Here is a 23,522-nt window from a genome sequence, read left to right as displayed (position 1 = left end):
CACACACACACACACACACCATTGCTGCCAATGTCCCCCTTCCTCAAATTGCTGTCCAGCCCTGATCCATGCCCCACGGGACTCGGCTAATGCTGCTCTTCTTCCATGAAGCCTTCCCTGACTTCACCGCACAAAGCAAGCTCCCTCCTTTTTATTAAATGTACTAAAGGCATTCCTTTTCAGGACCATCAACAACTCATTTTTAAATCTGACTAAACTACATTACCCAGGTAATTTTCTTATCAGTTTATGATACCTTCATTTTTTTAAAAAGATTTTATTTATTTATTTGAGAGAGAATGATTGAGAGAGAGCATGAGAGAGGAAAAGGTCAGAGGGAGAAGCAGACTCCCCAAGGAGCTGGGAGCCCAATTCGGGACTCGATCCCGGGACTCCAGGACCATGACCTGAGCCGAAGGCAGTCACTCAACCAACTGAGCCACCCAGGCGCCCAATACCTTCATTTTAAAAAGATCTTGTTTCCTTATTTATATATCATGATTTCCCAACGAAATGGCCAGTTCTCCAAGGGCAGAAATCTTTTTTTCTATTTTTCTTCTCTTATTTTATACTCCCAATGGGCATAAGATATGCACAGTATATATTTTCTGGTTACATAAGAAATCTCTTCCTAAGAAAACCCATTGGTAAGTTCATGTTGGTTCCATGATCAAACATTAGTAACATTAGTAACATTCAGTCCCTTGAGATAATCACAGCTCATCACAATCTGTAGCATAAATCATATATATGTATGATTTTCAGCAGCCACTTTGTGTGTGGAGATTCCTTAAGAAACTAAAAATAGATCTTCCCTATGACCCTGCAATTGCACTACCGGATATTTACCCCAAAGACATAGATGTAGTCAAAAGAAGGGTCATCTGTACCCCAATGTTCATAGCAGCAATGGCCACAGTCACCAAACTGTGGGAAGAGCCAAGATGCCCTTCAATGCACGAATGGATAAGGAAGATGTGGTCCATATACACGATGGAGTATTATGCCTCCATCAGAAAGGATGAATACCCAACTTTTGTATCAACATGGACAGGACTGGAAGAGATTATGCTGAGTGAAATAAGTCAAGCAGAGAGAGTCAATGATCCTACGGTTTCACTTACTTGTGGAGCATAAGGAATAACATGGATGACATGGGGAGATGGAGAGAAGTGAGTTGGAGGAAATCAGAGGGGAAGACAAAGCATGAGAGACTGTGGACTCTAAGAAACAAACTGAGGGTTTTGGAGGAGAGGGGGTTTGGGGGTTTGGTGCGCCTGGTGGTGGGTATTAAGGAGGGCACGTATTGCATGGAGCACTGTGTATGGTGCATAAACAATGACTCTTGGAACACTGAAAAGATAAAATAATTTTTTTAAGACTGAGTTTTTCAATTTTCAGTGCTGAAAGCACAACTCTTCATCAGTAAATACAAAAGCAAAGGAGTTTTTAATAAATGCATTGTAAGAAATACTGCTTAATGGGACACCTGGGTGGCTCAGTGGGTTAAGCCTCTGCCTTTGGCTCAGGTCATGATCCCAGGGTCCTGGAATCGAGCCCTGCAAATGGTTCTCTGCTCATCAGGGAGCCTGCTTCCTCCCCGCCCTGCCTGCCTCGCTGCCTACCTGTGATCTCTGTCAAATAAATAAATAAATAAATCGTTAAAAAAAAATAAAGAAATACTGCTTAATCTAAGGACACACAGAGCATATGTGAGGAAGTGTGAACACGTGTGGAAGGCACGGAGAGAAAGGAAGAAAGGAAAGGAGTTGACAAAAGAGATAAACCAAAAAAGAGACCCTGTAAGTCACACAAGAAATGAGACCACGAGTGTGGATTATGAACTGAGCCATAAATTATTTTGAGGTTGAAGTTATACTAAGTTGAATTCTGCTGGATCTAAATTTGACTCATTTAAGAGTGGAGAGATTTTGAGAAACGCACAACATGGAATAAAATTTTTAACTTAGAATTTTTTAACCCCATCATAGATTTCTGTGGCGCACAGTATACAAATAGGAGAAAATGGATGTTTGGGTGCCAACGTTCTGATCTGGTGCCTCTTAAGGTTAATCTAGTTAGGTCACACAACAGAAACATGAGGTCGCCTCCGCTTGACCCTTCTTTCACCGGTGACTACAGAATCCAAACAGGTTCACAAGAAAGGGAACCAAAATGTATCTAGTTATCAACAACTAACAGGCGGTGGTTGCCACAGTGACATTGCAACCCAGACTCATGGTCAATGTTAAACTTTCGAATGCTTTACTTTCAGGAGAAATGGGAGAACTAAATGAAATGAAGATTGTGGGTCTCTCACTGGTTCGAATGTATTCGTTCCTCTCTTGGGGTGAACCCTTGACCTGTACCAACTACTGTCCAATTTCCAGGCTCTCTCAGGTTGTAACCAAATCATGCAATGCCTCTCGTTGGACACTATAAAACTCCACATATAGCGCTCAGGCAGGCAAATTCCATATAGTACCCCCACTAAAAGAAAACAAAAAGAAATATTCAAGGGAAGGAATCTGGGCAGCAATGATTTTACAAGACTACAAACCTACTCGTCATTCATGCCTTTAGGTTGCCAGCAACTCCACATAGTGAGATGGTCCACGGGGATAATCTAGACCCCACCTCTCCAGCAGCCACACTCAGATTCTCACTACCAATGTTCCTGTTCGACCCTCCTCCCTCTCTGTCAGCACCCAGCCCCCACCACCATCCCAGTGCCTGACTGTCCCCTTTCTGGGCAGCCAACACAGGCTGCTTGGCCACCCTTCCATCAGGGTTCCCAGCTCTGCCTTCCTGGGCACCCCAGACAACACATGGCACCGATCAGTCATATGACTCAGACTATGATTTTTACACAAAAGCCTTAGATACAAATTTAATTTGATTCCAATCCTCCATGTTCTGCTCCTGTCCCATTTTATTTTTTTAAAAGATTTTATTTTTATTTATTTATTTCACAGAGAAAGAGAGAGCAGAAGAGGGGAAAGGTCAGAGGGAGAAGCAGACTCCCCACGGAGCACGGAGCCCAATGTGGGACTCGATCCCAGGACCCTAAGATCATGACCTGAGCCGATGCTCAACCAACTGAGGCACTCGGGCACCCCTATCCTGTCCCATTTTAGATGTGTCTTCTCCTCCGACGTTGCACAAAAGCTGAATGGAGCTACTGCCCTCCTCCATCCAGAACTTTCCTGCTTTCCCTCTTTGCACCTGCCATCTCTTTCCGGCCCACCTTGTCCAGTGAAAATATGCACCTTCTTGAAAGGCGAGTCTTGAAGCCTCCTTCTCCCCAAAGCACTTTTTAAACAGTCATATCAGAAGTTGTTTCTGCCTCCACAAACCCTGCAGAACCTTCTCCACGTGTCCGACATGGTGATCATTACCGCAACCAGCCTTTTCCGCAGTCGGGAATTATCCTCTCTTCCCTGGGATTTTGCCATGACCCACGGAAAACCTACAGAAGTGGTCTTCTTTCTTGTACCATTCTCACTCAGTCTGGTGGTGACAATGATTTTTTTTTTAATTAAGGTATTTTTTATTTTTCTGCCTCTGAGAATGGGTCAGAGTTGAAAATCGTAGGGTGTGATGCTTGCTGAGCTTCCTATCAGTATGCATGTCCAAATCTTCCACAGGGAGAAGCTCCTGGTATGCAGAGATGCTGTCACCCCATCGGGGGAAAAACAGTATAGGATTAAAGAGAGCACTATCAAGCCCCTTAGAGCTAGAGCCCTGTAAAGAACATTCACTGACTCAGTCAGTCAGTCAGCAAACACTCGCTGGGCACCTGCAGGGTTCAGGAGCTCTCCTGGGGCCCAAGACCCAGGCAAGGCCCCTGCTTCCCTGGTGAGAGGAAAGAGGTCACAGACAAATCACCACATTATCGCCAGCACCCATAACTGCTCAGAGGAAACAGAGTGAGGCAAAGAAAGCCACTCTACTTCACCTCGTAGAGGCCGCTCCTAGGAGACAGCATGCGGGCAGAGGACGGAGTGAAGTGGAAAAGCAGACAGTGGAAAGTTCAAGAGTAGGTCATCCCAGGACGAAGGGGCAGGGAGTGGGAAGCCGAGTCGCTGAGCACGGACGACTTCAGCCTGTTGGAGCAATGCCCAGAAGTCCCTCGTGGCTGAAGACGAGGTGGCGTGGGGTGTCCAGCCTGAGCCATGTCCTGGAGGCCCTTTGGGTTACAGGAAGGAATGCTGGGCTTACTTTAGGGGTGATGGGAGATGTCCCTACTGGCTTTAAACAGAAAGGTACTGCGGTCACATGTATAATTTAAGCAGGTCCTGTGGACACTGGATGGAAATCCCGCGGCAAGGCGGGAGCGCGCGAGGACAGACCCCTTGTCCGGTTCCTGCCGAGCCTCCCACAGAGCACAGCAGCCTGAGCTGGATGTGGAAGTGGAAGACACGGTCATATTCTGAAAGTCAGGTCCCTGGGACCTGCTGGTGGTGTCCTTGAGTCGGGAAGGAAAGGGGCCACCAAGGGTGACGCCAAGGCTCTATCCTGAGCAGGGGGTGAACAGCAATTCTCACCGAGGACGACAAAGACCTGGGACAGGAGCAGATGTGGGGAGAAAAGTCCAGAAACTCTTGGATGCCTACAGGGCTTCCAAGGGGAGATGTGCAGTCGGCAGAGGATTGAAGGGTCTGAGTGGGGGCGCGGAGGGGGAGCCGTGGATGGAGAGACGAATGTGGACGTCATCAGCATACACATGGCATTTCACGCCGCAGCCTAAACTAAATTACAGGAGGAGTAAGTAGGGGAGGGTCTGTGACCTGAGCCCTGGGGTGCCGCATCCCTTCTTCGCATCTGACCGCAGAAGAGACTCTGCACAGACGACAGGAAGCAGGAGCCAGAGAGGCAGAAGACAAGCTCACCGTCGACGCCACCCAGGATCCCAGGGAAGGTGTTTCAGGAGGGACAGTGACCGGACCTCCTGTGTCGAAAGCATCTGGGATCTAAGAAGTCGAAGACTAGGGACATGGGGGTGACACCGTCCAGCGGTGTCAGTGGAGCCGGGCAGACGACCCTGGACACAAACCCTCACCTCACTGCGTGAGCAGTGCCGCTGGGCGCCACTCTTGTGAGGAGTTTTGCTCTAAACGGTGTCAGAGAAGGGAGGGGGTGAGGGGAGCGCTGAAGGGCGGGTTTGCCGGGAGCGTGTTCTGTGTGTCCGTGTGCGCTACACGTCCGTGCCTTTACGTGTTCGTAGTGTCGGTCCGCATGTTGGTGTGCCGATGGGCGAGAGAAGGTCCTGTGGTGCGTTACCCACGAGACAGGGAAATCGGGACGTGCCTGAGAGCGGGAACACAGACATGAGGCCAGACCCTTATGTGGACAGGAGGCAGTGCGCTTCTGCCCGTGGATGGAGGCCTCAGCCTGTGAGGGGCGGGGCAGGTGCCTCCGCGGTCAGGGGCGGAGGGCAGCATACATGGGGGTTGTGGTGCTGAACCTGAAATGGACGCTCATGTTCAGTGTTGCCTCCACGTCGGTAAAGTCGCAAGGGCTCCAAACGGCCAGGTCCCTAGTCCTCCTTTCTCGCTCTGCTCCCCCAGACACAGACCCCCAGCCTCATCTGCCTCCTCGTCGGAGGACCAGGCTCAGTCCCCGTTCACCCTTGAGCCCAGGGTCCATGCCTTCCGCCCCGTGGGCCTGCAGAGTTATGGCGACAAGCCAACCATATCCTCTGTGTGAAGCAAGGGGCTCTCACCCTCAACAAAGCGAAGCCTCCTCTGTGGCTCCCTCCGTCCTGACCGTGGCCTTGCACCGGTGGACATCCCGTGGGCAGTGAGCCTCCACGACTAAAATCTGGCTGTCCACCTGCTCTGTTCAGGGTCCAGAGTCAGGGTCCCATCATCTGCATAACTGAGCCCCTCCCTCACTCCCGCGGTGAAGGGAAATGATCACACCTGGGCAAGACACCACGACAGGACACCGTGATAAACGGGGGGCCCTGTGGGGGAGTCCAAGCAGTTCCCTGGCTGCAAGTAGACAACAAAGAGCAGTTTGAGGTTTGCAGAGGAAGGAGAAGGTGGAAAACCGTTTACCCACAGAAACAGGAAGCTACAGGCGCCCATGCAGGACTGAGGGTTGACCTAAGGGCCCACTCGAGGTGTGCGGCCTCTACCTCGGACCTGTGAGAACAGCAGGGCGGGTCTCTCCAGGCCGGCTCAGCTGCTCTGCTGTGGCAGCATCGTGGTTGGCTTGGGTCTCATCAGGTGTTTCCTAAAGTCTCTGAGACAAGGGGAACTCAGGGTAGGCGCAAGCACCAGGATGAAAGGGACCGGAGGAACCGTTGTTAGAGTGAAAGCAGCAGCACCAGCTGTCAGGTGATGCGCCAGACAAGACTTCGAGCACCGTCTACCGGAATCTGGAGGGTTTAGTTTTCAACCCAAGCACCATGGGGATAGACCTTGGAAGGCAAGGAACACGTGCCACAGGCTGCGACGTGGTGATGACCGGCACTGGGCAGCACGGGACAGGCAGCGTGGGCTTGGCCGTCCCTCACCAACTGAGCATCCTAGTTCAGGAAAGAGCTGAGACCCTAGAAAGGTTGTGACGGGGACAGACCAACCTTGAAAGTCCCAAACTGGACCCACACTTCCCCATTTTTCCATCATCTTCCTCCAAGAAAATGCTAAGAAAATGGTCTGGCCCAACCCAAGCCCCCAGCATACCCCATATTCCCAGCTCCCCAGACAAGTGTCGCCACTCCCACCAGTGTGCGTGCTCAGGACCCAGCCCAGATATCCAGGGCTCCCTAATGGGCAAGCTGAGGCAGGGAGTCGACACGGGCCTTCTGGAATGAGATTGCCCGGGTTCTGATCTTGCTTTCACCGCTAGCTGGACAAATGACTTCAGAAAGCCTCTCGACCTTCCTATGAGGTGATGCACTTTGATTCCCCCCAAGTGATAGTGCCCACTTCTCAAAGACCTGACTGAAAATTAAATGAGATGATACAGTGAAGCACTTAGCGTAGCCCCTGCTGAGTGGTCAGCATTCCGGAAGTATCAGCGATGACTATAAATAGGTACAGTCAGCACGCCACCCAACAGTGACCCTACAGGCAAACGCCCGATATCTTCTCACCTCTCTGTGGTCAGGGCTTCTGTGATTTGCGTGGTGGCTGAGTGGACAGAAATGCAGGCAAACTTTGTGACAGGAGTCCAACTGGGGGATCCCGGCCTTGACTCCATTAGCACCTCCCACCAATGACCTCAAGCCGTGACCCCAAGATGCCACGCAGTCAATAAACAGTTCCCCCATCTAAGGGACGCTTGGGTCATTCAAGCTTTGAGCACTGATGGGGCTGGCTATTTTCATCATATCTGGGCCGTGGATCTTCCTACAAGTCCTGTTTGAATGTCACGTAAACATTGAACAAGAAGACCATTGCCACGGCACGGCAGGTGTGTTCACAGGCACGCACACCCATCCACCGTCCTCACTTACTGTGAGTGTGAATGTCCAGCTTGTGTTTTTTCAGCTCTTTGGGATACTTGCCCCATGGACAAACCAGTGAAATAATTCAGCTGCACTGATAAGATTCAGACTTGTGGGCACAAAACTAATCTGTATCTTTCTTTCCTAACAGCCCAGTTGAGGCTAAACCAACACCTGGTTACTAGTCTTCAATGGCCAGCTTCAAAAACTAGATTCAGTCCAACATTCTGACCTGTGAGAATGGACGGTCTGTTCAGGACAAATGAAATCTGATGTACTTAAACGCAGGTACACAGGGGCGCCTGGGTGGCTCAGTGGGTTAAGCCTCTGCCTTCGGCTCAGGTCATGATCTCAGTGTCCTGGGATCGAGCCCTGCATCAGGCTCTCTGCTCAGCGGGGAGCCTGCTTCCCCCTCTCTCTCTGCCTGCCTCTCTGCCTATTTGTGATCTCTCTCATTCAAATAAATACATAAAATCTTAAAAATAAATAAATAAATGAAAAGCAGGCACACAATTTAAATCTGGGGGCTCAGGAAGGTCCCACCACGAAACATGAACGGAATATAAATGTCACTCTTAAGCTCACCGACAGCAGGACTGGATGCCACGCAATAGCTCTGCCACGAAGTGGATGGAAGTTAATTAACCTGTCCCTTACCCGCCTACCTCAGCACACGTGCGTAAGCCACGCTGACAAGGAAAAGCAAATGAATTGTCCCCATTCCTACACTCATTCTTCAGAGATGATATTCCACTTTCTCAAGACAACTTTTTATGGCTCAACTTTTAAAGTAAATTTAACATCATCATTTTCAAAGTTTAAAAAAAAAAAAAAAGTTAAACGAGTCAACGGGGTTTTGTCGGGAGGATCAGGAGCAGCTCACAATGCGGAGATAACAGGGACCCGGAAAGACAGGCTCCAGCTTAACAGGGACCCGGAAAGACAGGCTCCATCTGACCACAGCCCTCGTCCAACATCCGCAAACCCTGGTGTCTTACTCTGCGAAACTGACGCTGGAGGCGCTTTCCCACCGCACACCTGAGGAGGAGGGACACCAAGCAGCGCCCAGGCCCGGGTCTGCCATTTGACGACCGTGCACCGCAGCACACCGTCTAACCTCACCTGACGGTGGTAACGGAGGCAAGAACGCCTACCTTCCAGCTTCGGGCATTGCGGGCCCTACCGTAAACTCTCCAAGTCATACCTCGGATCTCGGCAATCAGCAACACCCGTGATTGCCACCGACATCGTCATCACTCTTATTACCAACACGACAAATGTGCATAAGACAGTAAGCCAAGTGCCTGCATGCCTCAGATGCTTGGTAAATGTGAGTTCCTCTTCCTTTCATTTTTTTTATTTTTTATGGGAAGAATTTTTATGGGAAGAATTACAAGTAGAATGCTATTCTTCAAAGAAAATCAAGAGCTTGTACTCTCTTACAAATGATTCGGCACACGAGGCCCCGGGGTGGCTTGGTCGGTTGAGAGTCCAGCTCCTGATTTCGGCTCAGGTAATGACCTCAGGGCCATGAGTGAGGTGGCCACAGGGTCATGACGGAAATGCAGCCCTGCATTGGGCTCCACACTCATTGGAGTTGGGGGTGGGAGGGTGTCTGCTTGAGATTCTCCCTCTTCCTCTGCCCCTCACCCCACTTGTGCTCTCTAATTAAATAAATAAATAAACTCCTTTGGAAGTGATAGTGCCCACTTCTCAGAGTAGGGGAGATGGGAAAATCTAAGTAGGTGTTTAGACCCTATGTTATTAGTTCTGTGGCCCCAGCAGTTCTCAGGACAAGGTATGTGGGATAGATGACACAGGGATCATCGTCTGGTCTGTTCTTAAACGCAAATGTCACAATATCCAGCCAGATCCAAACACAGGTATTTTGAAGAGAAAAAAAAAAAAAGCATATCCTGAATAGTGATGTTTCTAGTAACCAGACAACCAGCAATACGAAAACGTGAAGGGAGACGGAAAGGACAAGTAAAGCGAGATCCCACCACCGCTGCGCTCCTGGAACCACAAAGCGACCCATGAGAACCTCTCGTCCCGGAGGCGAAATCCGTTCACGCGGTTTCCAACACATCTCAAGTTCCTCCCAGCACAGGGCATTTCGCAAGCCTTCACTCAGCACACCTCCAAGTCAGCTACACGGAAGTCCGGGCATGGAAAAGCAGGCCGTGATGAACACCACCACCTTAAGCCATATTAAAAACGGAAACACACAACACCGTTTTCAGGAAATACACACTTGAAATAAACACAGCGAACACGGCTCCACGACCAGTGTACATACAGGCAGCTCACGTGCCCCTCAGACTGGGAGGAAGGCAGCAGGGAAGGTGCCTTCTGGGGCCAAAGGCGGGCCTAGTGGCCTTGAGAGCCCCATAGACCTCTCCGGGCGGGCAGGGGTGCTCCCTGCCCTCCTCCACATCCTATGCCTTCAAATAATTGGTGCTTCCTAAGTAGGATTTCCATGTTTCCCAGAGGCTTCTGCAGCCCAGCCCCTGCCTGGGACAGTGGGTTACAGAAATATCCCCTGTGCCTGGTATCATGCAACAAAGGCTCTGCAAGGCTTTGAAAACAGAAATCCACATCTTCAGGAAGAGCGGGCCTCCGTCAGCCCGCAGAACAGGGCGCTCCGGGCACAGCGTAACCAGGCGAGAGAAATGCATTCCGAGCGCTTTGCACGCAGGATTAATCGAATTATAATTTAATCATCTGATCAAACACTAATTAGCATAATCACTTGAGGGGGGGAAGAGGCCTGGAGGAACACCTCGGCACTCCTGTTCTCAGTGACTTGGCCTGAAAGGGGATACGGTTTGGATTTCCTCTTTTTCTGTGTGAAAAAATTAGAAGCAAATAGTAAATCAAGCTTAATCAACGGCAAGTATCAGCAGCGATGAATTTAGCAGCCCAGGAGTTACAACTGAGATTCAGAGCGTCTTCCTCTGCCGTCTCTCCCGGGCCGCTGCAGCACCCACAGAGAAGCACAAACCTGATATTCCTGTGTAGGAACTGAGCCCCACACTATTTAATTCAGGGTCACTCAACCCCTGCACGACTGACATCTTGGACCAGATAACTGTTTATCATTGGGGAAGAGGGGTGTCTGTCCTGCACATTGGGGGACGGTGGGCGATATCCCTGGTCTCCAGGGCCCACGGCACCCCTCCCCTACGAGAACTGTGACAACTGAAAATGTCTGCAGACGGGGCCCATTGTCACCGTGGGGGGGGGGTGCAGTGAAATTGCCCTTGGTTAGAACCACTAAATTCACAGAAGACCACCATTTGTCAAGATCCTACCCTTTTTCAAAATGATCAGATCATAAGAGGGCGCGGGGGAGGGGAAGTCTTTTACTTCCATCTGCCAAAAATAATGAGCCTCAAATAATAGCTGCAGTGTTTCCTTTCTGTCTCATGGCTCTTTTTAGAGCTCACAAGAACCCAGGATACCAATGCCTGGACCTTCCAGACAATTATCTAAACACCAGCTTCCCCCGACGCAAAGATCTCTAGACTTCCATGGGCACCCCCGAGGGGGTCCCCCACAGGCTGAAAGGACCCTGTCCCTTGCATCCAGACTTCAGCTGAAGGATCACCACAGGTGCCTCCACCTGCCCATGTAAGAACCCCCCTCCCCCGCCCCCGCCCCCGCCCCAGGGAGGCCTCGGACCCTGGGGCCATACAGCTCTCTTCCCTCTCCTGAGCGCATGGAGGTTCAGATATTTGCTCCGGTTTCCAAGGAAAGAGAGAGGAAGGTGAAAAGAATGACAAGAGACAAGGGCAGAAAGCCGCTGTGCTCCCAGCAAACCCATCTCCACTGCAGGGGGGACTCCCCACACGGCCCTGGGCAGCTGGGCCATTAGACACCCCGGCTCGAAGGATGCTCACACTTGCGGGGGAGGCAGGTGCCAGGAACCGAAGGGGGAAACACTCCACACTTAACTGCAGCATGTAATAAATATTTTCTACGGGTTAAGGTGATTTACTCTAATAATAAATTTGAGTCACACGAGCTCTCATTTGTATTTCTTCTAAGGAAAGTGTTTAACCGTTTACAATGACTCAAGCGTCTCTTGCAGGTCATTAAACTTGATGATGGAAATATTTATGCTCTTCCCGTGGGGGAGAGATCAAAAGAGAGTGACCTACGCCGGAGCAAAATTTTAAAGAGAACAGTCTGTACAAACTGCAGCGGTTTTGAGAACTCCAGATCAGAGAGGGACTAGGAGCTATTTTCGACGAGATCTTCTTCTGCGAACTCCCTCGGCAGAGCGGCTGACTTCCTAGCACAATGCCCCCCTTTTAAAGGGACGTAGGAGTAGGAGCCTATTGTTGCAAAGAAACGGGGTCTCCCCTAATTCCTGGAGTTCTGAGTAAGCAGAAATCACATTTCTTCAGCCTGCAATGCCTTTCATACCGTTTTCTTCTAAAGCTAAATATCAAAACAGCCGCTCTGAAAGATGATCTCTGCGGTGAATCACAATAAAATCGCCAAAGCATTATAACATCAAACTTGTTTAAGATGCCTGGGAGGGAAAGTTATTTTTAATATTATCTAAAATAAGATCTCAGGACACAAAAGGATATTTTTTAAGGCTCTGAATTTAGGCCTCTCTCCAGCACATATTCAAGTCTATTTTAGTTCAAAAATCAAGGACACGGTGTTTTGAAAGGATTATTCTGCCACTAGTAATTGTCCTCGATTTTAGCATACATGTGACAAGGTCTAAAAATGCACATATGTCCTGATCCACCATTTTCTCTTTTCGTGACAACGTGGGAGGATGGCACTCGCTTCATGTGATAAACACAGTCAGTTTGAGGTCATCGCCTCGAAGGAGGCAGAGACCAAGAAAACCCAAAAGAGCAAAAGATCCCCAAGTGGTTTTATCTGACTTTGGAAGGAGCTTGAGCACCGATATTTGAATGAAGGCGTATGTCATGTTCCTGGGTTGGGACCAAAGCAAAACCTCACGCTGCCAACAGATCCGTTTTCCTCTCCTGTCTCAATCTGCCCTCGCTCATCTCCCAAGATAGATGGGCGCTCTATATAGATGTCACCCACTCGGGTCCGCGCTATCGGCTTCCTGCTGGGAGCCATGGCACCACATTTAGGTGTCCAAGGGCTTCTCTGCTAGGACTCCGGCTGCTGGCAAGGAAGGGTTCAATGTGACAAAACAAAAGGGAACCAGGCCCCAAAGCAAAGCACATGTTGGCAATACACCAGAACACCCAAGAAACTCCAGTAAGAAAAAAATGGCATGCACAGACATGCAAACATATATATGTTTAGATGCAAATGATTCCCAAGCTATTAGCATCCCAATTAGGAGTGCCCCTGATGGGGTCACACACCCCCCCCCACTAAGTAAGGGTCTTCCGTGTTTCCAGCTTTTCCTCCCCCAACCTGCCCAAACCCATACGATCCATAGTCAGGGACTCCCTAGCCCCACACATGTTCATCCCGCCAGTAAATTGCTGCTCAGCACAGAGTTCAGCAAGAACTGAAGTCCACTTGAAACTAAACCGGGTTGGCTCTCTAGCCAGTGTCTGGCCCTCTATGTCCAACAGGGGCCAGGAAGCTCCTTTCCAATGTGTGTGTTTCCAGAGGTGGCTTAGAAAACTGAGACTGTTTCCTCAACCGTGCGGACCTCAGAGCTGCAAAACCAGAGCTTCTGGGGGTCAGAGGCGGGAAACTAGACAACTCTGAGCTCAGTCTTCCGCACAAAGTTGGGGGCCTCTGGAGGCAGGAAGGAGATGTCAAAGGCACACGGTGGAAGGGGCCGGAGGAACTTCTTCCGAGTAGAGCCCTTTCCCAAAACGCTGCCGGCCTCGGAATCTCCAGTGTGCGACTCATGGGGGGACCGACGCTCCAAAAAATTTCCTTATCTTCTTCTCCCCTGCCCCAGCCTACATGGCACTGAGAACCAGTGCCCTTGATCCGTAGCTGAGAAGGTCCAGAAAGAGGCACATTACCAAAACAGGGCCCAAGGCGTCAACGGACTATGTCTAGAGGCAGGCTGGTCTCTCCTTCCTCCTCGTCTGTTCCTGTCACCCTGATGTGGGGGCTGGTGCAGCCCCTTTCTCTGCATCTTTGGTCTTCCCATAGGCGCTACTCCCACTGCCTCCAAGCACCTGGCACCACCAAAGCCCACAGCATTTTCTCCCACCCCCATCATCAGTGATGGGGCAAAAGGGAGAATGAGAGATCTCTTGGGACCATAAATAATAAGAGGGGGGTGGTGACGTGAGACGCCACAAGACACAAATGAACCACAGATCAAAGTAATTGCCCAAGACAAATACCAACGTCACGTGTAGGTCAAAATTTTTCTTCCCAGTTTTCTATGTAAATAGCCACCAGGTCTATGCAAAACAGCAGGCACGGAAGATGTAATAGGTGTTGATCCGGAGGAGTCCGCACACGCACGCACGTGTCGGGTAACTAACCATCCCACTTGCTTTCCATGCTTACGTCAAGGTACCTGATGGGGGCTGCTAACCTGGGTTTCACCAAACTGAATAATTTATGAAAGAATAATTCTTTCCCTTAGGGAGCACTTCACATTTGCTATGCATTTCTTGTTCAATGGCCAGAGTGGCCAGCAACCACCCTTTGCAGGAACCGCAATGACCAGCGATAGGATAAGTGGAAAATCACTCAGGGACCCCCCCCCCCCGAGGTGTCAAGTTGCCCATGTTGCAGTCAGGGGTCTTCTGCTCACCCCTGAAGTCTCACATGTAATATTACAAAGCATTGTTCTTTCTTCCGCGGGCAGCTACAAATCGGTTATTAAAAGTGCTCCACAGCCAATATTAAGAAATAAACAGTGTAATTAAGCAGACTGGGATTTGGAGTTTCCGGGGTCCTGTGGGAACCCACGATCAAGTCAGGCCACAGTGGAGAGAAGAGATGAATCTCGGGTCTCTCTAATGAGAAAATGTGTTTACTCAAAAGTTTCCACAGCATAACTCAGGTCCTTTATGTAGAAAAAAAAAAAAATGGGAGGGGGGATAAAATTTATAAAACACACAGGACTGCAGTGGTTCTAATTATCTTCTGACTTTGTTTCTGTCCTAGGACATAATCACAGAAATCTTGCCATTGTCCTGAAGGTCCATCAGTGAGTGAGGAAGCAGGGGTTTCATGAGGAACGTCCACGCTTTGCTCACTGTTAGGAGAAGGTGTGGATGGTGAGGGTCTCCGCTGCCATCGGCCATTTCACACAGCCCGGCTCCTCAGTGTGTGACACAGGTCACCTCGGCAAGCATCCTGCCTGCTGGGGGTTACAGTTCCAGCTGGACGTGATCCTCACGGAGGTCCCTGAGGGTGTGGAGGGCCCCTGGAGACCCTGAGGTCATCGGGATCTTCAGAGAGTATTATCACTGCTGTAGGTTTTACAGAAATGTCGAGTAATTTGAGAGTTCAGGTGCCTAGAAAAAAGATCTCTACACTTTCAATGTGTTTGTGCACAGCAGATAAGAATTGTTTAAATTCTGTGTAAAATGAAGCTAAAACTATTTCCTGGTCTCTCATTTCAATATGAAAAGAGGTAAGGTTCAGGACACCTGGGTGGCTCAGTCATTCAAACATCTGCCTTCAGCTCAGGTCATGATCCCAGGGTCCTGGGTTCGAGCCCTGCATCAGGCTCCCTGCTCAGTGGGAAGCCTACTTCTCCCTCTATTTGTGCACTATCTCTTTCTTTCTGGCAAATAAATAAATAAAATTAAAAAAAAAAAAAGAGGCAAGGCTCACGTCAATCAAACTCAGTAATTAAGTAGTTTACAACGCCTTCCGCCACCTCAGCAAACGTGTGCATTCCAGTCTGGAGAGGCTGGCCACAAAATGGCCCATTTTACAGATGCATCCTCACAAGACGAAAGGCAAATGCTTTTCACAGCATCTGTGCTCAGAGGTAGGTTAGGACATGGCTTTTGTTCAGATCGCCAGTACACCAGCATACAATTCATTCGATTCCATACAAATTCAAGAGTCCTACTCTTAGTAGAAAATAAGGCCCACTTGAGACTAGTAAACCAAAGTGTAACAAGGAACAGATGCAGTGCTAGCTAGGAAGGGAAACTAGTTCATTGTTAAGAGCAGGTGTGTTCTCTTTTCTTTGTCCGGTAGCATTTACATCAATCAAGCAGCCTGTGGTGACTTGGCCCGCCCATCTGGCCTGCCCGTCTAGAAGAGTGGATGGAACAAGTTAAATCTACAGAACTTAGTCACTGATTAACATGGAGGAGACTGTGATCTTACAAGAGCCTAAGTCTGAACCCCTCTCTCAGTACTTGCTCTGCTGCAAACGTGCGGGCGGCCTCGGCCCTCCCACTGTCTGTGGCTGACCTCCCAGAGCAGCGGTGGGTGCTACCCAGCGAGGCTCTGTGGCCACGCAGCACGCTCCACACCCTCCCCAGACCTACCCAGGTCCAGTTTCCAAACAATACATATATCAGCTCCCTACCCCACCTCCAAGTCAGACACAGACTTCAACTCAGAGAGTATTTCTAGAACATTCTGCAGTGTCCCCAGCGATTTCCCGGGACCTCAGGAAGGGTTGGTATGCCTTTTTTGTCTCCTTCAAAAGTTCTGTATGGTGCCAGGGAGTTAGGGGAAGCCAGCATTCGTTATGGAGGTGATCTCTCGCATTTTCCCATTCTTTCTTTCACTGTCTCAACCGCTGCATTTAAAAACGGCGTTCTATAAATAGCACTGCTTGCTCACTCTTAAATCTTACTCACTGTTGTCTGTGTAAAAATAACTTTAATAGGGATGAGGGTAAGATTTATTAATGTCCGTCACTCTGTCTGTCTGAGCAGGAGACCCTTCCTTCCTCTACTGTCAACAAATATCTTGTCAACTCTGCTCCTCCCCTCGCTGCTAAACCAAAGCATATATTTACACATTCCAGGGGGCTTCGAGACCAAAAATTCACCCAGCCAAGTGACTTTTTTAAAACTACCATAATTATTTTTAAAATAAATAAATAAGTAAATAAAAATATCGTGATTATTGAAAATCAACACAGAAATACAGATCATCAAATATCAAAAGATAGTAAATATTATAAATTTTGACACCTAATCTGATTTTTGTATTGAAACAAAAGTTGAAATTTCAATGATGAATAAGACACATTCCTTTCATGGTCCTTTGATGAAGGAACCAACTTTTACATTTGGTTCCACTTTGTTGCAAAATGAGAAAGAAAGAGATAACGCTAAGAAACTCATAAATCAATGGGATACTTAAGAAAAAATATAGTAATGCGATTTTTTTTTTTTAAGACAATTAAGGCCTAAGAAACTGAGCTTTGTTTTGATGTCCCGGGTGACTCTTTGGTGAAGAAAGGAATTTCCAAGAATCCCCAGGGAAACCTCTGTGTCGATTTCATGTTTCTGACTGGTTTTCGGAACACGGCAGGGTGGTGATTGTATAGGATTTCTGAGTCCTGCGCTTAGCACGTCCTTGAGAACACGGGGGTTGGTGCGCTTGTGGACTTACTTTCGGTGACATTTGACCCAGTCCACATCAGGAAGAGCACCCAAAGCGACTGTACCACCGTCATGGCCCAGTGTGGAGTCCCAGCGCTTATTCCAAATGTGAATCCCTTTGGGGAAAGAGAGGAAAATGCCCCAGCAGCATTTCTAGCAAATAAACGCTTGTACAGCCATCAAGTTCGTGAATCAGAACAAGACGACAGGAGACAAGGAATCTAACATTCGCTTCTGTTCCTTCCTCACCATGGTCTCAGGGATGGGGGAGGTGGGGGTGGGAGAGAGGAGCCCAGGGGGGGAAGGAAGGAGGGGCCTGTCCCTCATCCTCATTCGTCTTCATTCACTGGGTCAGCCAACATCCCTCTCCCCTTACTCCATGCATGCGCTCTGCACAGTGGGTCTAAACGGTGGACCTTCCCTTCTAGAGAGGGGGCAGCCAGCAGTCAAATAAGCGCCAAAGAAATGAACAGTGATGGACTGCCCTAGACACTGCCAAACAATGGCCACGGTTCCATGACAGAGCATAACGCGGGGGCCTAATCTGGGGGAGCAGGTCTCTGAATCCAGCCCTGCCCAGCGTCCTGAGGAGAAGCTAGCTAACCTCTGAGCCGCGGAACAGTGATCTGATCTTTCTGCCCCACGGTACTTCCTCCGGCCCCCCTGGTGCAGAGTGTCGCCTGCAGAAGTCGTGCTCCAGAACTGAGTACAAGTCGGGCTGCTGGAATCTTCCATTCCCACCGTCTTATCTTAACCCATAAATTCAGGGAGGGAAAGCCAACTTCGAATTTTCTTCTATTTTCGAAACATTAACAAGAACACAAATATGGGGGGGGGGGGGTGCATAGAAGATGGGAATTTCTGTGCCCATTACTCCCGGAGGGGAAACGTTAACACCGGCCAGGGGAACAGGTGCCGGCCGATCTGCCTGGGGGAGCGGGGAGGGGACCCCTGGGCCCAGAGCCCTGCGTGGCAGGGAGGCGGACCCCTGTCACCATCAGCAGGAGGAGAAGCCGGCAGCGCCTCTCGGAATGACATTGGAAGGTCAGCCAATCAGGCGCGGGGCTGCTCCTGGAGCTGCCACCTCCAAGAGGAGACGCACACGCGCCTGGGCCGGGCTCCCCCGCCAGTTTGGAAGGGGCTATGCAAATGCACCTTCCTTTCTGTGCACCTTCTAGGTCTCAAAACAGTGCTGCGAGCCGGGTCCTCCATCGTAAAATTGAAAACAAAGACGGCGGGCTGCCCACCGGACCGGTGCACGGAGCCACCGCCGAGTCTGGGCCCTGGGACTGGAGCGGTCGCGGGGAGGCGAGCCTCCGGTCGCCGCACGCAGCACAGCCGCGCTTCCCGGAGGCGGGGGCTCGCCTGCTCTGCTGAAGGCTGGCTGCACCAGTCTGGCGAGGTTTGCCGCCCACTAGTGTCCTACGGCAGGGACACAATTGACATGCAGGTAGCACCACCTCTCCGTCTCCTAGGCCGGCGACGGAGCCGGCCTCCGAGGGCCAGTGTGCGGCCCGGCAGCCGGGAAAATGCCCCGACGCGGCTGTCCTGGAGAACGCCGAGCCCCGCCGGCTCTGCCCGGGCACCCGACCCCCGGACAAACCAAGGAAACCAAGGAAATGCTACTCAATACCCTGCCTGAGCCAAGCCTCAATGTCTCGTTCCCCCGCCTGTCCCTTACTGATGAGGCACGTTCAAACCTCACCCCTAGAATTCAGCTAATTTGGGGAAACTTCAATGCCATCGATTTTGCAAATGCAGCCACTGAGAAATCCAACCTTTAATTTTTCAGACAGAAATACCTCGCCTCCTGCAGTGCTCATAGGTCTTTCCTTATAAAACGACCTTCTCCATCTCTCTCTTTCTCTTCTTCTCTCTCTTAGCCCAAAATTCGACACCGAGTCTCAGGGCACACTGCATGAGTCCCTTCAGGAAATCGTGATCGCATCTCATCCCAGACACGTCCTTGATAAAACACTTGGAGAGCTACGTGGAGGCCCAGGAATTAGGCATTTAGATTGGCAATTTGTGGGGGTCAAAATTGCTTCCCCCACCAGCACGCCGTGTATTGTCCCCATTCTGCCCAGCGGGTCCCTGATTCCCCGAGGCAGCACTGAACGGTGGTCATGCCAAGGAGCCTACAGGAGGGAGTCAAGAAGTAGAGCTCTTCTTGGCATTTATTAAAGGTCTGCGTGGCATTTTGTTTTCCTACAGAGGGCATCTGGCAGGGGCACACAGCTTAAGAGAGCTAGAAATTTCAGGTGAGCTCTGAAATGTTGAGATAGAATTGGAATCTGCTTAATAAAAACAGGGGAGGGAGAGGAGGGCAGGAGGCCCTGAAATTATTCGCCTCATGATCCTGTTCACTTGTGTGTATGTACAGGAATAAAATAAGTCATTTTAAAAGCCCTCAAGGTGCATTTGTACCCACCAAGGTCTACTCCTAAATTTAAATAAAACATCCAGTTTGCAGTGTGGGACACCCTGCCGAGATGAACTGGTGAGGCCTGAAAGGGGCTGACACCCCACCTCCACCCTGAGGAACACCTGTCTCCCTCCCACCTCCCACCTTCACTAAGCCCCACGAGCTTCAGGAAAACAGCAAAGCAGCGAAGGTCACGATCCCATGGCTCAGGAGAAGAGGTCGGGGACACGTGCGTACATAGAGATGCAAAGATGCCATCAAAAAATGTATTCCGTGTAACAAATATGCTTATTGTTCCTCATTCTGCTTATCCAGAGGCCTGTCTACGCTTTTAACAGAATCTTAGACTCGAATGTGCTCAGTGGGGTCAAAACCAGGAGAAATTGTGCTTAAACACAATGCAGCCTGATCCTGCCCTGAAGAGCCATCCAGGGACATGAGTGTGGATATGTGTCTCTACATTCATGGACCCCGATTCCTTGCACTGTAACTGAAGGTCTCCCGTGAATATTTCCAGAACGCTGCAGAACACGTTGACTGCTTTAAACATGATGACAGGACCTGATCAGGTGAGGTAATTCATTCAAGGGTTTAACCCATGAAGGGACGGTCTTCTCACTTCTATTTGTCACCCAAAACCCTGTCTCTAGCCTGTCCAGCAACCATGCTCTTATTAAGAAATAAATGTACATCCCCTTACATCACTGGGAAAAAATGCTCTTGCGCACTATGAAAACGCAGATGCCCAAGTGTGGTTCTTATTTTGTTAGCACCCCCAGATATCAAACTGCCTAATCTGTTACAAATAGATTTTTTTTTTTTAAATCATGTCAGACATTTTTGCTGTTTGAGGCCTAGCGGTCATCAGCTTAGGTATTAGAACTCATAGATCTTTCATCACACACATTCGGGAATTTTTCAAAATTAAGGTAGACCAAACTAAGACAGTTGTTGAAATATTTTTTCCCATTCAGATAGGTAAGAACCATCTGATTTCACATTTTTGAAATGTGGTCCTATGAACAGACAGCATTCCAAATTGGACCCTTAGTCTATTTTCACATGACCATATATTTTATGATCCTTTGCACGGCAGGCATTGAACATCATTCATTGAGAAACTCTTTAAAGCTAATTCCCTCCCCTCCAAAATGAAAGAGCCCAGAGCTCTACAGTCAAGCCTTTCTTTTTTTAATTTTTTTTTTTTTTTTAACGCTTGGTCATATAAAGAGAGGGCCATTTTTATATAAAAGAGTTCCATAGCCTTCTGTTAGATAGCATCAGGCCACACAACACAGCCACGTAAAATATGCATTTGCATATCAGCTTATACTGTAACATCTACCTGTGTTCATTGCAGTCCCAATAATAGTGCTTATCAATCAACTTTCAAGGTCTTGAAAAAGGTGTAAGAAGATGATGCTCAAGGGAAAAAAGGAGAGAGTGCTCATAAATATGCACAGACATATTCTTTGCATATATTTTCCATGTAGAATATTTGAGGTTTTACACAATTTCTCACTCTCTGATTCCCTTATGATTCTTTTAGTATGAAAATTATTTTTTTTTTTTTAAGTCACACACACTCACAGCATCCTGGATCAGAGACAGTACCAGAAATTCTCCCATACGATTTTTGTCACCTCTAACCGTAAAACTGTAAAATGGGAACTGATTCCATCATCCTGAAACACGGACTTCCCAACAGGATGGAGATTTCATTTCCTCCTGTGATCCCGGCCTTTCCAAGGAGTCCAGAGACGTATGCCCTGACAGGTGAGACAGGCCATGAAGGCTTGGGGGCACGGGAGAGATGGATGTGATTTTTGCGTCTTCTCCAAGCTCACATTAGCAGAGCAGCGTAAAGGGCCAACCTTCCTGGTGCATCGCCACCCATTAGCTACGGCAGATCTCTCCCCCAAGGTAAATCCCCAGGAGGCTGCGGAAGAGGTAGAGTGCCCTCTGGGAAAGATGGGGTCATGTCAGAACTTGTTGCGAATCTCTCCTGCTGGGAAACCTCCAAATGAAAGTTCTGAACACTCCCTTTAGGTTATATTAGAGAGCGAAGCATCACTGCCATGCTAATTTCAGGAGCGCCTCCTTTCAGCTCCACCTTTTCTTAGTCATCATTTTTTTTTTGAATTTTACAAAGTTTATGCGTTTCCTTTGGCCTGTCAGTGTGATGATTCTGAGGATGCTATCTAGATAGGCAAAGAAAATGCACCCCTGTGAAGCTAACACTCAGAGCTTCCCTGTGCATCTTCCAAGAAAATCTCAGAGCCTCCCCTTGGCTTCTGGCATTTTCTCACCAGGGCGAGAGTTCCTCCTTCCCACCCCCACCCACACACGCGCTCTCCCTCTCTCCCTCTCTCTCTCTCTCTCTCTCCTGGGTAGGGGATTCTGCTTAATGGTTTAATTTTAACTGTCAGCAAGTCATAAATTTCATGCAGATTGGTGATCCAAAATTTGAATTGGGAATTTAGGCTGCAGCTAGCTACTCCCAGGCAATGCCGAATGATGACAATTCCCCCCTCCAGTTCCCAAATGAGAAGAAGCCATTCATACATGTGAGTTCATATGTACGCCGTGACAGGCGACCTAAGGTGCAATCACACTTACTAATTGGGTCTGACTCAGGCAAGAGCGATAGCTTTCCACATCCCCAGGAAGAAAGCATTTCAAAATGCAATATTGACAGGCGCGACGAAAGGAATGCTATTTACGATAGTCACTGATGTCATCTGTACAACTGTACAGGTGTTTTTAAAAATTTGTCAACATCTCAGATGATGTCATGCTTAGGAGTGCATATTTTTACATAAATGACTGTGAGGAATATGTAGTACCCCGGAAGGCTGGGGAGAGGGGAGGGGGGAAAGGAGTGAGCTTTCTTGAAGGCTTCATTGCTGCCGGGGATGAATTGTAGCAGATTTAAAGCCCAGCTTTTATAAGCCCACAAAGCTCTGAATGCGAAAGCAAGTGTTCTTAATTGACCCTCCACCTGCCCACACTCGGAATGTCGTGTCCCTTTGAGGTTGTAATGTGTCAAAGCAAGCGGCGATCTCCCCGGTTTCTCCTCCTCTCGCCAAACCTGGTTTATTCTGAATGAGGTAGCTGTCTAGTACTGGAGTTAGCTCCGAGCCGTCACTTTGCTAGGTAAGCTCCTTTAAATGATTACAGAGCAATTTTTCCCTCCCGGCCTCTCTACATTGCCTCCTGTCCTCCCCAAAGAAATAAAAATAATATTTAAAAAAAAAAAAAAAAAAGGCAGAAAGAAACGCATGACAATTTAAGCCCAGATGGGGGGCGCAGAAGGGAATGACTTCACCCATGCACCCAATGCCCCCACACTCCGGTCCGTACAAGCCATGAAATTCAGCACAAACCGAAAGGCTCACCATTCGCGAAGCTCTGGAACAAGGAGAGAGCCAGTATCCACATGCCCCTGCTGCTCCCCGGCCTCCCGCGAGCGACGCGCCGGCCTCGCCCCCCGCGCTCCGCCCGGCTCCGCTCGCTCGCCACCTGCCCGGGGGCCGCCGCCCGCCCGCCGCCGCCGCCGCCGCCGCCGCCGCCGCCGCCGCTGCTGCCGAGCCGCCCGGGCACGCGGCGCGGCCGGGCTCCGGGGCGAGGGCTGCGCTCGCCGCGCGCTGCGCTCCTGCACACCTGCTCCCGGGCGCCGCGCCCAACGCTGCGGCCAGAGCGGGCCGGCGGGGCTGCAGCCCAGGTGCGCCGTCAGCTCAGGGGGCCGCCGGCAGGTCGGCAGGTGGACAGAGCCGCAGACGCGGGCGTGAGCTCATCCCGGGCACCCGGCGCCCCGAATGCGCAGCAAGCGGCCTCCCGTGCGCCAGCCCTCAGCCTCCACATCCAGGCAGCAGGCGGGCGGGCAGGCTCATCTTTCCTCTGGCGCGGCCCGAGTCGCAGTGATCCTCGCTAACCTTCCCTGCCTGGGAGGCGGGCGGGCGGGCGCGGGGCGAGCGAGCGAGCGAGCGAGCGGCGCGGAGGCGAGCGGGGACCCCCTCCCCTGCCTCTGGCCGCTGGGGCGCTCTGCGGTCTTAAAGCAGCAGCCGAGAAGTGGAGCCGGGCTGGAGGCAGGACGGAGGAGAGCGCAGCCAGCACACAGTCACGC

At 49.9% G+C, this 23,522-nt stretch overlaps 1 protein-coding gene across 2 annotated transcripts in view; it reads right to left on the bottom strand.

The window, feature by feature from the left end:
- DSCAM (DS cell adhesion molecule) overlaps positions 1-22,950 on the bottom strand; it is a 745,695-nt gene extending 722,745 nt beyond the window's left edge. Inside the window, exon 1 of one of the 2 annotated variants that reach the window (XM_082722200.1) lies at positions 22,795-22,950. In XM_082722200.1, coding sequence (XP_082578326.1) covers positions 22,795-22,837 — 43 coding nt within the window. In that variant the 5' untranslated portion in view covers positions 22,838-22,950. The remainder of the gene's footprint in view (positions 1-22,794) is intronic. The other variant, XM_082722199.1, reaches the window with a different exon arrangement.
- Between the last annotated feature and the right edge of the window lie 572 nt (positions 22,951-23,522).

The sequence above is a fragment of the Mustela nivalis genome, assembly GCF_964662115.1.
Source record: "Mustela nivalis genome assembly, chromosome: 1".
In the NCBI taxonomy this organism is placed as follows: Eukaryota; Metazoa; Chordata; class Mammalia; order Carnivora; family Mustelidae; genus Mustela; species Mustela nivalis.
Note: the sequence above shows the minus strand (reverse complement) of the source record. Positions and strands in the feature narration are given on the sequence as shown.